At 37.8% G+C, this 16,292-nt stretch overlaps 1 protein-coding gene across 1 annotated transcript in view; it reads right to left on the bottom strand.

The window, feature by feature from the left end:
• The window catches only part of LOC140228774 (uncharacterized), a 66,928-nt gene continuing 50,636 nt past the window's right edge, over window positions 1-16,292 (bottom strand). The window contains exons 3-4 of the mRNA XM_072309049.1: window positions 3,171-3,381; window positions 1-236 (exon numbers count right to left, since the gene is read on the bottom strand). Coding sequence (XP_072165150.1) covers window positions 1-236; window positions 3,171-3,381 — 447 coding nt within the window. The remainder of the gene's footprint in view (window positions 237-3,170; window positions 3,382-16,292) is intronic.

The following is a 16,292-nucleotide window of genomic DNA, read 5'->3' as shown; positions in this document are numbered from 1 at the left end:
TTATGCTCTCAGGAGTCTGTGAAAAACGGCCCACTCCCGCTGTCGCTCCTCGCAGCAGTACAGGATCATTTCCCGCGGCTCGCAGGATGCGTTGCAGCACTCGCTGACAAATCCGCGGTGCCCGCTCCTCCTCTCCACGGAGTAGAGCGTAGAGTCCCCGCCGAGAGAGGGCGTATGCAAAACTCGCGTTGCCGATCGGAGGAAGTGCGCTGCGTTTCGTTTGTGAAGGAAAGGCTCTGCGTTGAGTTGAGAAAAGAATGAAAAGAGATCATTGATTTGGATTTAAAATCATCGTTTAACAATATCAGAATTTTGCTACGCAAGAGAACCAGCATGTATATAAAGCAATAATGATGATTCAGCAATTACACTGTACAACTGTACTGTGAGTGTACAAACAATGGATTGTCCTGTACATGTTCGAGATGCTTTCTTTTGTTGTTTTGTGAATTATCGACTTACGGTTGAAATTGCAATTCTCTAATTCAACCAATTTATGTTACTGCTTTGAACAAGAGACATTAAAGGCATTATTTACCATTTGCAGATGGAACAAAAACCCAGCTTTAGTGCTTCAAAAAAAAAAAAAAATCTGGAATGTGAGTTAGGGATAGAAACAACCAGTGTAAAAAAGTTAATCAGTATAATCATTGTTAAGTATTGTAAAATATACAAAATATGATAGTTATGATAAAATTGCTTCTAGACTAAACCGTCTACAGTTATGTTTCAGCTAGAAAAATAGTTATATCTTCTCACATTTTAGGCTATATTGCAAAATGTGTATATGGTAGGATGTTTTGTGATACAACTGACCTATGCATCAACTCGAACGGTTTTTTGTTTTTTTTTAAATCACTGCTTCCAAAGGTAAACAGTACCTTTAACCCTAATCAGGCTGGGGGGGGGGGGGGGGCGGAATCCGCCCCCTCCCCCCTCGACGTTTCGCGCAATATTTTCGCAGCGCGATAAGCTCCCGCCGCGATGTTTCATGACTTTTTTCTTTCAAGTATCGCGCAACTTTTGACACCAAAATTGTTGCGCCCGCGCGTACCGTTTTGACGTGACGCCCGTTCGAAAAAAAAATTGTCAACCCCAAAATTGCTCCAAAACGTGATTTTGTGTACAAATCCAATGCAAATTGTGTTTTTTCAATTAATTCACATAAAAATTCATATCTTGACTTAGAATGGACGAAATTAATTTATTTTAGCATAATAAATCTTCAAAAAATGTCTGTGACAAATTTTGGCCAAAAAACAAACAAAAACAAAAGGTCGCAAAACAAAGAAATACATAAGAACTTCAAATAACAATCAAATACAAAAGAAATTAATTTCGATACAGATTTTTTTTTATCCTATGTCTCAGGAGAATGATACAAGAAACATTTTTTAAAAAGAAATTAGCTTAATTAGACCATTAATAAGTGATTTAAAGCCCAAAACTGATTTTATGCATAAATTACAATAATTAATTAATATAAAATATAAGAAAAATTTTTCGGAGAAAGCAACCATACATTTTGATAGTATACGTCGCGGGCGTCGCGTGTGCCGATTTTCGGCGCGATCACGCGTTCCATAGGCGAGATCTGAAGGGGGGGGGGGGGCGGAATCCGCCCCCCCCCCCCCCAGATATAGCATAGCCAAAAAAGCCCAGCCTGATTAGGGTTAAGATCACTGAAGATGTAGGTCACTGTCACCATAGTCGCTTTTACTTACATCCGTCCACTCTTATTGCCCAGTTTTTATTAGTTTTGGGAGTTTTTTTTTTTATTTGTTTGCTTTTGGTTGTGAAAATTGAATGAACATTACTCACATGTATATATTTTCTTTGTTCTTAATTAAACACACAGACGAAAGGGAATAGAAATGTCTGCAAGTGCCAACAAGTGGGCACAATAGGATGTGACATAGAAGAGGGAAAAAAAATGCAGGATATCTTTTAAAACATAACTTTCATTTTCCTTGATATGTTAAAAGGGAGATATACATGTATATATATATGTATAGAAAGGTTTTATTACTAGTATGATGATGGACTTATACTTCAGAATGTTCAAAGATGGCGCTCAGACAATTTTACGATGAAACTCTTCCCATCTTATACTAATGATTTTTTTTTATATTAATCTGTTGATGTGTTGATTAATTTCTGTTTCTATTTTGAGAGAGTCATACGGACAGACGGATAGAGAAAACTTTCTACAGCCATGCAATGTTTCTATAACTAGACCGCGTACAGTCAAACGGGTGTGGCGGAAATGTGCTACTCAACGAGTCTTAGGCAATATAGCTTTAGATATATAATTTGCTGAACAAGGTAGGAAAAATGGCGAATGTGACATAAAGGCGATGTAATACAATACAATGTACATTGAAATTACACTTCAAAGAAAAGTGACATTTTGTTGTTTGACAGTTTGCGTCTGAACAGTGCAGGGGGTGGGTGATACATCCCACCTATCTTATTCACCCTTTACAAGTTCATGGAAAAGAATGTTGTATTTCACGGTGTTTCACGGTGCTTTTTTCTTCTTTCTCTCCTTTCGAAGGCAATCACTTACTGCAGGACTATCTGAGAAAGAATTCCATTAATAGATCCTATCCATGACGCTCTTTACGGCTATCACATTTTGCTTCACTTGACGATGAAAATTAGCACGCGTCGTATCATAGCTGAAAGAGTAACCCAACTTTTGTTTAAAAAGGAGCATTCCTTGCATGTATCGTGTTTTTATTTCCATAATGGTTAATGCAATTCGAGTCCCTTCAAAAAGGAAAGACTGCTGTGAACGCTCTTAAATTCCCAGTGTTCTGTGTATTCCGCAGCAAAAGATAATATAAACGCAACAACAGTTAGCATTCATATCCCACACGTAATTTGTGAAAGTACACGTACCATCAAATGTGAGAGAATCGCCATGCTGGCGGCGGGGAGATGGGGGGGGGGGTGGTGTTAGAATAGGACTAGTCCATCATTACAACATCATGAGTAACTAAATAGATTAACTCAAGAAAGTGAATTGCTCCTGAGGGGGATTTTTTTTTCTTTTTTATAACAGACGTCGAACATTGATTCTAAAAAGCTCATGATTTTTTATTTTTTTGCTATATCCTGCAACTTTATTACATATAAAGCAAAAAATATTCACGTAGTCTTCTTACTTGCTGGTGTATATGATGATTTCGATGAACCTCGTTTGTCGAGGCTGGCGTAGCAGCTATCGCACATTGACATGATGGTCTGGGCGGCCCGTCCGCAATGCCATCCCTGACCCGCCGCAACACAGACGCACAGCAACAGAACTGCCACAGCGACCACTATCAGCTTGTTGTTGGAAGACGCCCTCATTGACACTTTGCCCCATTCTACCATCTGTACATCAAATGAGGAGAAAGTGAGGGATTAAAAACCGCTAAATGTATTATATTACACTGATCCTTTTAAATAGTTATTGACATTTCTGATTTAAAAAAAAAGAAAACAGTACAAGAAACGTCTTATGATATCACTTTCACTGCGTTAGATACCCCGATAGCAAAAAGCAAAGAAACAAACTACAGTGAAAGCAACATGAACCATTAACCACGCCTTTATGTAGAATGTGTTCAACCCAATAAGCTAGTTCAGGGTTCCACTTTGCGCATGAGCAAAAAAAAAAAAAAAAATAAAAGGTCTATGTACCAACAAGACATACTGGCTTTTGAATTCGCTGAGATAAGCACCTGTGATCATGATGATGTAATCGTGACATGTACAGGTTGTGTAGAATAATCCTTGGTGCTGGCAAACAACTGACAGCAAAAGTAGTATTTCGAATAACAAAAAAACCCAACAACAAACAAACAAACAAACAAACAAACAAACGAACAATTGTTGATACATTTAATTCAAAATAATGAACTGGATTTCTTCTTTGTTTGAATATGACTGATGAATTCCATAAATTGTTTCGTCGGGCAAGCTCCTGCATTTTGTGAAACAATTGAAATGCCTAACCAACTGAGACAGAGAGAAAAAAAAAAGTCGTTTGTACTCATGCGCATATGAGCCAACTCCGAACTTGCTCGTTAGCTAAGTGGCAAAACTCACAAGAAGTAATAACAAGTATGTCTTTAGCTCTGGGGGCATTTCCTGAAGCGTTTCGTCAGATATTTTTTTTTTTCTGACAAACTGTTATAAGCTACCATAATCACGATAATCCTTGCATTGGCTGAAAGCAAATTTGTCCGACAAATTTGTTAGACGAAACGCTTCATGAAATGCCCCCCCCCCCCCCATTTCGCTGATCTTCTTGGCAGTATGTTCTTCGTATGGATTCTATGCTCATTCATAGGTTTTCTATAAACGAAATGCTTCGACGTATTCCTCCCTCACGTGTAGGCCTTGAAATACATTTTTCCATCTGCAACAACCCCTCCGACCATCACCACTCCACAAACACACACACACACACACAAACAGAGATGCGTGCTAATTTATCATGCGTTATTAACCATGAGAACACGCAACCTTCCAGAATAACACAGATCAATGTTGTCTCCCTCTGGAGGGAGACAAAATGGAAGAAAACTCCACCTCAATCTTCACCCATCTGCTTAATAATCTCTTGCTTTCATTTTACATAGATCAACCCAGACTGTTTCTTGCATCGTTATTGTATTACAGGATTGCGGTGTCAGAACTATAATAACTCCTTAATCAATTCAGACGGATTTCTTTTTCGTCGTAAAGATAGTTACATGGCATATGAGAGAAATCAGGAATAGATATTTCTAGTTTGAAGCAAAAGGATCATAAATTCATAGATACAAGAAAATAAAAAAAAATCTGTTTGTGTATGTGCATGCATAATGGCATACATTGTATGCAAATATGCTTCTCAAAATACATAATCATGTGAGATATATATAGGTATATTGATGTATATGAAGTTCAAGATCAAAATAAAGATGCAGGTAAACATAAACAGAATATATAATTTCTGATGCACAATCTGCACAATCATTATTACTGCGTTGTGATATTGTACCCAGAGTTTATTAGTTGCAAGTTTGAAATGAATGGAGTCATTTTTTTTTAATCGTTGACATTAACGCAGCAATAAATTTGCTGCGAGGCTGCCACATTGTACATCTTTGGATAGATGTAATGTTATGATATTATGATAATTGAAAAGAGCCTATGAAATCAAAGACAAGTAATTAAAAACAAAAGGAAAACAGCTTGGTTTTATAAATGTAAATCACAAAGGAACACGTTATCGTTGTTATTGCCTGCAAAACAGTCCATTAACAGCCGGATGGTGTGAGTGGAAACAGTTATTGATTACGCCCACGCTCAGAGGCATGACAGTTTGGTGTCATAGTGTAGTCCGTCAATATTCGAATCTTGGTATAGACCCGATTGAAGATGGGTGAAAGCAGACTCGAAGTGATCAATGAGCTCCGTAGTCAGGTAAGGTCAAATTCCCCTCAGGTGTAGCTGGCTGATTGTAGTTCACACCAGCTGTATATGGTGGGGCTACTTAGGAATATCTCAAACATGGTAACACCTGCTCTGATCTACAATTTGATATAGTTGGCATTCCGAAGCCACGGCGAACAACTCTCAAAATAGGAAAGACAACCTCTGTATTGAAGGAGAAAAAATCGAAGACTTGATTTCCATAGCCGCCCGAGGACATTTTCACGGTAGACTGGGATGGAGTGGTGATTATGGAATAATCATTCACAACAGAGGAGCAACTTGAGAATAAGGAGTGCGGGAACAAGAAAAAAAAATACACCGAGTGAAGTAGGCAAATATACATATATTTGTAAATTGTAAATCCATTTTCAATTGACTCTGTTTACAGATTGTAGCAGTAAGATAGATTGTAGCAAAATATCGAACATCACTCAAATGACCTGAAAAATGTCGTGTCCAATTAAGAGAGAAATAGGCCTACACAGCAGAGGAATCATCCAATCTGTGCATTATGGGTGAAATGGACTATGAAATAAACCACAGTGACAAGATGAAACCTATATTGTTTGTTGGAAAATATAATGGTGTGCTGTTCATGTACTTCATAAAGTATTACAATACTATTTAAAAGGTATTACTACAGGTCATACTAAACAATCTACTTATCTGATGAATAATAGGTACACCTTTGATGTGCATGCATTTGTTTATTTACCCAGTCATAGGTTTCACCAACGTGTGGCTAGAGGCATGCATACTTGTTATTAGGCAATTCAGAATGATTATGTTGAAGTACATACTATTGAATGGCAATAATTTCAGATTTGATGTTGATAAGTTTCTTTGAAATATTTCCAAAAGTGATATGAGTGAAATGGTCCGAATGAGTCTTTGTATCATTTATAAAAAGTGTCATCATCATCAAAAAATATTGTCAATTATAGAATATACCTCCTCTCGTAATCCATGTATGATTGGCTTAAATTAGGATGGATGTATGGCAGATATTAAAACAGGGAGAAACTGTTAGACGAAATCAAATTGGACAAGGATGATCAAGAGCTTGCAGCGAAAACACTATCATTTCGATTGTAGGTCACTTGGTACGACTGGACACCTTTCCCCTTCTATTTCAACTTTACTGACATGGGATCCTTGCTAGAAAATTATTCGTAAAAGGATTGACTATAGAAAGTACCATGGCATTGATGTGACGCAGTCAACGGTTAGGGTAACCAGTGCAAAGCAAAAAACGGGTGGCGCTTCAATTGTTGACCTCTTGTTGATACGCAAATAGAAACTGCGTTCATGCAGGCCTCCAAATAGATAACGACTCTGCCAGCAAAGGGCTTGGACAAATGACGGCTTGATAGCAGGCCATAGGGGATCATGGCAGAGAAGACAAGAATGAATAAGAATATTGTAGGTCAATCAAGGACAGATAAATCTATATTACGTCATTATCACTTCCGTTCCTCGTAGCATTACACCTGCAGCTATTCATCCTTCCCCTTCGTTCTTACCGTGACGTCACAAGAAAGGAACTCTTTAAATCAATGAGAGGGGGGGGGGTGTCACACAACTTTCCGGTTGCGGCTCGTAAGGCAAAAATATACAAGAGTAAAAAAAAAAAAAAAAAAATAAGCTTAAAGAAAAAAAAAAAGAACACGCGCCGAGGAATCTCGACTCTCGGTTGAATTGATTAGCCCCGCAGTGTATGGTAATACGTTATCCATGCCGTGTAACGAGTCGTTACTCAGACCTACATAATGGGGTGTGCATTGATCTTAGCCTAAGGGGAATTGGGGGGTTCGGAGATTTGAAGCCCTAGTTGCTTGACCCCTTGTTGCGGTAAGGCACGATGGTGTCAGCTTGACGACATCGAAATTATGATCTTTTTGACAACGAGACAGCGACTGTGTGTGCTCTTTGCCAAGGAGGAAGATTGTCGGAGAGATTCAGAGAGACAGCAATTTTCTTATTGTATGAAAGCCCACCCTAGGTACTTGTAATGATTCGTGTTTATAATAATGTGCTTCTTCGCTTTACATTATTTCATCAAATGTCTTTTGTATGTTAGAGTGAGCACAGGGACCTACTTTTGTAGTAGGTCCATGGTGAACACAAGGGGAATCACCTGAAATTTTATTCCTCCTTTTCACCCCACCCCACTTTTTTTTTTTTCATTTTGCACGATCGATTCATGAGGGGACTACATAGAGTAGACAAGTACGTATTGTGCATAAAGTATTGCGTATGAACACTCTTCATTTTTGCTTGCCTTACTTCTCACATATTGTGTTAGTTGTGCACACATCACACTTGTGTGTCCACAGTTGTGGTTGGCCCTCCATCGCTATCCAAAACAATGGGTAAACAATGGCAAAGATCGGTGTTTAGAAAGCTGAGCCATTTCATGGCTGTATAGGCCAGTAGAGTATTGATTCAATCAGCTGCCAGCTGGAAACTGTACGACTGTTCAAACGATCTGGTTACAATTCGTTATTCCGACGGTTCATTATTCTAAAGGTTCGTTATTTTGAAGAGTCTTTTTTCCGAAGGTTCATTAATCCGAAAGTGAAAAAAGACAAATTCATGACTCTGAAGGTTCGTTAATTTGAACACAAAATAAGATTCGTTAATCCGAAAACGAAATAAAGTTCGTAATTCCAAAGATTCGTTAGTACGTATACCTTTTCTTCTTGTTTTCTCATTTTCGGTTTAACGAACCTTATTCCATTTTAGATAAACGAATATCTAGGTAAACAAAATTTGTGTGTTTACGAATAATGAATCTTATAGGAATAGCAAACCTTACTAGTATTTCATTTTCAGATCAATGAACCCTCAAAATAAGGAACACCATCCATTCAAACTTCCCTCTTCTGTTCTCAAGACTTTGAAGGTTAATCAGAGCTCATTATTTTACTTGGTCTTCGACGTCAATGTCTCATAATTAATATTGTATTATCATTACAATTACATTACTACTACTACTACTACTACTACGACTACTACTACTACTACTACTACTACTACTACGACTACTACTACTACTACTACTACTACTACTACTACTACTACAATGCTATTACTACCATCACTATTTCTACCAGTGGACCCCCGTTATAACGAAATCCTCGGGACAGGCAGTTTTCTTTCGTTATATCGAAATTTCGTTTTAACTGAACAAGTAAACGATAAAAAACATAAAGTCGATAATTTGCCACCTAGATTTTTATTTCGTTGGAACCGGAATTTCGTTATAACAGTGTTCGTTACAACGGGAGTGCAGTGTATATTGTTACAAAATAATGATAAGAATGGTCGTAATATTTTAGGTAATGAACACTGTGAAATGATAATATTGATAGTAGTAACAGTACAAAGGATTTCAAGAAATGAAAGGGGGCCTCTAATACAAACCTGATCATTCTACTCTCTCCAAAAAGGGGTTGTAGAAAAACTCCTGAAAACACACTTTCCCTTTGTGTTATGATCCAAAACTATAAAAAAAAAAAATAATGTAGAAGAATGATAACTCTTTCAGAAAATATGAAAAACTCAAAATTGACTCAGTTGACCCATTTCGACTGTTTTGGGTCCTTACGTAATATCAAAGAGTGCGACTTTTTGTTTGTTTTGTGATACACGGTCACATAGGTAATTAACACTGTGAAATGACAACGTTAACAGTGGTAATAGTACAGTGATAGTGATTATGACTACTTTGTACGATAATGCAAATATTAACATCATTTTTTTTTTTTTTTGTTGATTAGGCAGGGCTGTCAGGGTGGCCTCTTGAGCAATAACAGTCCTCATCCAGGGAGTGCTACCTTCACCTAGCATAACTGATAAGTAGCCGTGCACACGCGTAAAACGAACTTGTTGGTAAAACATCTTGTCGAGGATTGCACCCCCAGCTTATATATAAGATTATTCTGCGTAAGAAGAGTCTGCAGAACCTCATCCCTACTAATATGGTATGGCCTCTAGGTTCTTTTGACGCTGCAATTACTATATCTTATGCTGTGTAACATAAAGAACGAAGTAATTATTGTATGTGAACAACAGGACTTCAATTCTGTGTTCACAGGGATAAAAATATTGATATTTCCTGATCTGTTACGAAGTAGATATTTGTCTTCACTTTATTCAATGGGACAAATTGACAAGAAAACTAAGTATTAGGTACATTGAGTAGGCGTTGTACAATGATATGAATGTGGTTAATATCAAGTTCAAACATGGGACATTTATTGACTACGCCCTATTGCTAGCGGGCATTTTTAATCCTGATTGATCATGAAGCAAAACAAACAAGGCGAAAATTTAGAAATCAAAGCCATCTCATCCTTACGAGACAGTCCTATAGATCATGGAAAGGGCGAAGGATGAGAAGGAGAATCCGAGATTGCAAGAATTAAAGAAAGTTTCACAAGAATGTGATGATCGTTGTGATGGAATGTGTCATTGGAGAACCTTCTTTCAACCCTGGATTTGTTTAATCTTGTCACATACACAACTCGCACATTGTCTCTCCTGCATGTTAGTGCATGTCATTACGCAAGTACCGCTCAACTTGCAGCAGTTCATTATTCCCTGGTGAGTGTTTTCTCCTCTTTGTTCCGGCGAAAGTTGAAATATGTGAAAGAATACGCGCTTTTTTTTTAATGACTGATGCAATATCGCCAGAGAAACACCTGCTTCGATTCCTGGAAAACCAGCAAGCTAAATACATTCGTTGGTATCACACGCATCGAATAAATTATCGAAGACATGGATATAAATAGATTTCGCTGGTTTGCAGGAAAAAGGGCAGGGATCTGTGACGCATGACCATATAGACTAGCCATACATTATTATATCTTCAGCCACTCCTTCAGCCCTGGACAGCCTCCCAGAGTGCTGACGAGGACTATCAAAAATAATGACCAAAGTGTATTGACAAATGATGATATCGCAGATGAGATTAACTTCGCCGATGTTTACAATGTGGCTGGTTATTCCTTTGATCAGTTTTGATGCTTAGGATATCCGACGTAGAAAAGCAGGCTAGCGCTGAAACTGCAGATCAGAAATGTAGAATGTTTCCCTCTCGACTTTTATCTGGGAAGCAAGGGGAAAACAGCTTCTCATATCAAATCAAAATTAATCTTCATCAACCTACACCACGAAGCCTTTGGACATGTTGAACAATCGCGTCTCTGTGTCACAAATTTGGAGCACTGGGTGGAATTTGCAAGACGTTTAACTCGAAATCTTCTGGAAATTCTGCGAATTAGTCATCCGAAGCCTTTAATTCTGCCCAACCTTTGTCCTTTTCAGCACTAGACACATCGACTTGATTGCGTGACAGCAAATTTCTTTGCGACGTAATCTAGACATCCCGGTTTATATCTTTCGAGTTAAGAAAAACTTCCAACCTTTCCAGACGAGAAAGTGCCTAAACGAGTTCTCACATAATTATGTCAATTATAACTTACCTAGGGCCTACTACGAAATAGGTAACTAAAAGATGATTTCAAACTATTAAGCAACACTGACTTATCTTCTTATTGGTAATTGCTGGTCATAATTTAGCGTTGTTTATACCAGCTGCATTATAGACAGGGAACATGAGGTACGTGCTTGCATTGTCAAAACATATCCCTTACCAATCTTGGTAATTTTTCACACAAATGATAAATCCCACATTCTCCCTTGACATTTGTCTTGACCCTGCAACCTTTTTTTGCTAATCTCACCTACTCTTCGGATATGATCACTCAGGTATATTTTTCATGAGAGAGAGAGAGAGAGAGAGAGAGAGAGAGAGGGAGAGAGGGTGAGAGGGAGGGATCCAAGAACAGTCTCTTACAAGCAGGCGCACGTTTATAAGAGACGCTAAATTCGTAACAAAAGATAGTGAAGCAGTCTGAAGACAAGTGAAAAATCCGTTACCTTCACTGGAAGCTGCGCACGATGTTCAAGTGACTTAGATAGTACAATCACATGTCACACAGTGACAGTTTCATTACAATCCGGTTAAAAAAACTGTAGTATCAGCTATGATTGCAAATGCAACTCAAGTGATTATATTACCGCCTTTAATCTCTAAAGCGCTGGTTTGTTGAACAAAAAAAAAAGTGAATATGAAGATTTTTTTTTTTCATTCAAACCGTACAGGTACAACTCCTCTAATTAAAAAGTCATCGTTGCTGAATTAGCATTATATTTGATATGATGTCAATGACATCATCCATTCCTTTTTCTATCTTGACTTCTATAAACCAAATGGGATTATGTGTGTACAATGATAGGATATTTTATGGGTCAATAAAGTCATCTCCTCGCTGAGATTCCACATCATGGTGTTAACCAATGAAATGAAATGAAATGAGATTTATTTACCAAACAAACAAACAATCTCAAGGTCCAAAAAACTGTACATAATCTGCGCCTATGTTTGATCCCGGATAACTTAAAATTTCACCAGTGTTCAGATATATATATATATATAAATGAAGACAAACATTGAGATGATATCTCTTGAATTGGAGGCAGGCAATGACAGGGGTAACTTTAAGATCAATTACAAAGATGATCTCTGTTCGTCGATGGGTCAAATTCGGAGCATGAAAGAGGCTTCGAGTAAATGAGAACGCCGAGATTTTTTTCCCCCCAAAGTATGACTAAGTAATGCGGTGCATATTACTATTCATGGCACATAGGTCTGAAGGGAGAAAGGTGTATCATATTCGCAGGATGGGGCGAGTAGGCGTGCAACATACGCCCACCACCATGTCCGCGGAGTTATGATTGTGATGAATGCGTCTCCTAGCTTCGTGAAATTCCCAGCAGAAAGTTTACACAGTATATGAAGTCATAGTTCTTTAAAATACCAACAACCAGACTGATTCAGATAACTGTTGCACGTAAAGGGGGAGAAATTCAAGCTCTGATAAAAAGAGACGCTGTTTCCTGGGAGATCACTGTATTCTTGTCTTCACATGGCGATCATAAAATACTAAATCTGATTGACCTTTTCGTTAATCTATCGTCCCTTGTGTCCAGACGTGACAAAATGGCCGACACTTGAAAGTGCACTTTTACCCAGTGTTAATGTCCAGCGTAACCCCTGGTCATAACATGGCGTTTAATTCTCTAGCAAAGTGACAAAAAAAGGGGATGGAATATACCAACGTTGATATGAGTCCGTGAAGAGGTATTATATGAGCGGTAATTTCCCTTACATTGTTTGTGAGCTAACAACAGCGACTTTGCGATGAGTTTATCGCTGAAATGTAGAGTTTATTCTTTAGAATATATATATATATATATATATATATATATATATATATATATATATATATATATATATATATCTTTTAAGAGAACAGTACTGGTAGAATGTTCTCAGGACCCTGCAACAAAGTAACTCTGATACCAGTGGTATAAAATGAGAGAGTTAAAGCGAAGCATACAACCTTATACCGTGTATACTGTCAAAAGCCGGAACATAGACCGTTTACATGCCACGATCAAAGTGAGATCGTAACAAGAGTTAAAAAGGAAATCACTGAACGATGTATCAAATCAATGTTTACCAATGTCTCTCTCGGAGATGCTTGTCGCTGTTGTTTGATTAATGATTTTTTTTTTTCATTCTAAGTGAATATATACGCAAAAACTTGATTATTAAATCTCTTTACCCCTGACTGTTTTGGTAATGTTTCAAATAAATTTTCACTATTTTTCTTTCTTTATTTTTTTCCTTTTTTTTCGGATTTGAACCTATTAAGGCAGTCGATCTCTATAGTCATCGTTCAGTGGGCACAAAGCATCTCGCTTTATGCAGTATACTAGTAACTCGAAACTGGTTGCACCGGCAATAATGGAAATTCATGTCACTCTCGGATAGAAACAAACTTACACACACACACACACACACACACACGGACAGTTAAATATACGTTACAGCTGTATAAACCATACAGTCACGTCTCAAATAAAAACAATCACGATCAAGAAAAGTAATTAGACACTTACAGTTTAATACTCAGAATCTTGTCAGAGTTAAAAGCAAAAGTGTCTATGATTATCTTAAAATTTTCTATAGAATAAAAAAAAAAAAATGTTTTTTTCTTCAGTTTCATTGATATAGAGGGAACACAACCAGAAAAACACTCTTTCGGGATAACGTGATCAGCATAACGTGTAGTCACCCGATTCATGTGTCCAAAATGCCGTTAATGGAGACGTGTGAAATTCGGGAATTGAATGCACAATTTGTACAAATTTAGAAGACCTGGTAAGGGGGGGGGGGGGGGGAATTGATTGATAATATAAAATCGAGTGACTAATACCAGCTTGTTGTCTAAACAAGTACTTGAAAACGAGCTTGTACATGTGTATATATAAGTTGATATTACCTCCAAAGATCGCGCATTGAAAGGTCATATATTTATTTCATACGCAGAAATACAAACATACACACTTTTATAAGAGGGGTTGTCTGTAAGACTGAGATACCATGGTTGTCAATAGCAGAGGTTCATGAACGCCCAGTACAGATGGTCCGCGTTTGTATTGGAGCTTGTCCCATCCCTTTAATGGGATGGTACAGTATTGGTGGAGATGAGAATTTGGCTATTAACTTTTTGCGAGATACCAAGAAAACACTTATGATATAGTGCAGAGCTTACCATTTTAAGAGGAATTCAAAGTTTATTTGATGAAAATCGTTTTTGGAATGACTGAAACACCCAAAAACAAAGTGAAACAAAGCGATCGTAATAAAGTGTGGGTCCCACACTTTATTAGAGTCGGTCTTTTTTGGATATCTCAGCCATTTCAAAACCAATTTTCATCAAATAAACGTTGAATTCCTCATAGAATTACATGCTCTTTCATATTTCAGAAGAGGTTTCTCATTAGCTCACCAATTAATGTTAGAAACCTGAAATTAGGTCTCAACCATAACTTAGCTATACGATCCCTTTAAAGGCCATGCAGATAAAAATAAATGTTCGAGCGTATGTATACTGGACGAGAGAATGTTTGAAGCCAATAATCTGTTGTCTCATAGCCCTTTTCCCCACCGTAACACCATCCAGTTCGTTTTTTCACGTCGGTGGTACGGTAAGACATTTGCTCCTGCGGCAATTGCTCCGGTCTTTGATATCTTCTGCAAGAGAGTTGTGATAGGGTTGTAGGTCTAGTTTGATGTGAGGATTCGGATTAGGGTTTGGGTAATGTTAGTGAGTCGAATCTATGTTTGGATTAGGGTGCAGATATTTCAAGAGAGCAATTGTCGCAGGAGCAAAATGTTGTGGAACCCAGTGGCACACAATGACCCCTGATATAGTTGTGATAAGTTTGTCTAATGAGCTATGGCAAGGGCTCACTCGCGCTTGGCCCAAATTGGCACCCAGAGACCATTATGGCTTGCAGAACGTATCTATTCCACCATGAACACACCTCTTAAGATTTTCTTGAAATTCGATTTTTGGGGGAAACAAGATAAACGTAGCTCCTTCGGTAATGTGTGCCAGATTGACTGATTGAAGGACTTCCGAAGCACAAACTGTCCACCAATTTTTCGAATGAAGAAGACTGTCTCACTTGTTGACTCATGTTTTATTATATTCACAGTTTAAAATGAAAATTGAGAACAATGTCTACCATAACGGCTGAATGATATTTTAAGATGATAACTACTTACAAAAGATGAATAGGATCACATCATTGCTGTTAATTTCATACGGGGACCTCTACTAACTTCAACCTCAAAGAAATACCAGTCATGGGTATTTTCATCATACGTCATTGTCTGTATGTCTGTATAGTGTGAGTGCGTGTGGGCCTATATGTGTGTGCTCGTCTGTCTGTTCGTGTGCGTGTGTCTGTTACAGTAGGGCGCAGGTGTCCCCTAAGGACACGGCTATTAAGAAAAACAATTTACACGTCAGTGAGATACATTAGCGACTTCTTGATTTTTCGAATCCCTCTGCTCCTCTTTTTTCTTTTCTTTTTACCTTTTTATCTTGAAACCTCTCTTACACCTAATGCATGTTTCTTTAGGCAAATGCATCTCTGCAAATGTGTGTGTGTGTGTGTGTGTGTGTGTGTGTGTGTGTTTACATGCCTTATCTAGATACGTGGCCCGACATCAAACTTCAATGGCTTTTTCTAAGGTATGTCAGGACTTGTCAGACAATATTGAAGAGGGCACTGGAATTCCTGTGTGTTTATATTCAATCACATCTCTCGTTTTTCAGTGTTAAACAAAACTACCTGTCTTGAGCTAAGAGTAGCGCACTTCAGTCACGGAGTTTCGATTTGTGATTACATAATTATTATAGCAAAACACATAAGTGCGATAAGCTGAGTGAAAGAATAAAATATAAGAGAAAATATAATACTCGCGAAACACAGGATACCGTTGTGCGAAATGGAATAGATAGGTCACGATGGGATTCTTGGACCGGTGTTCAAACAGAATGAAACACACACAGAGAATGACAGTAATTATGAAATGAAACCCTAAATAAGAATAATATTGAGCTTTATCGTTTTGCAAAGTTTTACAAAACAGTGAATGTTTGGTACAAGTAGTAACTGATGTATAATCGCCATGATTATTTACTACTTGACAAGACAGATTCTTATTGGCCTGAACATGATTCACATCCTGAAAGTCCAGTTGCAATGTCCCAACCTTAACTCCTAGGGGGGAAAGGTGTTGCAGTTTCTAAATTGACGACCAAAAAAGCATGATTTTCATAATATCACAATCTTTTTTGAGAACAAACGAAAGAGGGAATAGTAAA

Source organism: Diadema setosum, chromosome 5 (assembly GCF_964275005.1).
Source record: "Diadema setosum chromosome 5, eeDiaSeto1, whole genome shotgun sequence".
NCBI lineage: Eukaryota > Metazoa > Echinodermata > Echinoidea > Diadematoida > Diadematidae > Diadema > Diadema setosum.
This window is presented reverse-complemented; position numbering and strand designations above follow the sequence as displayed.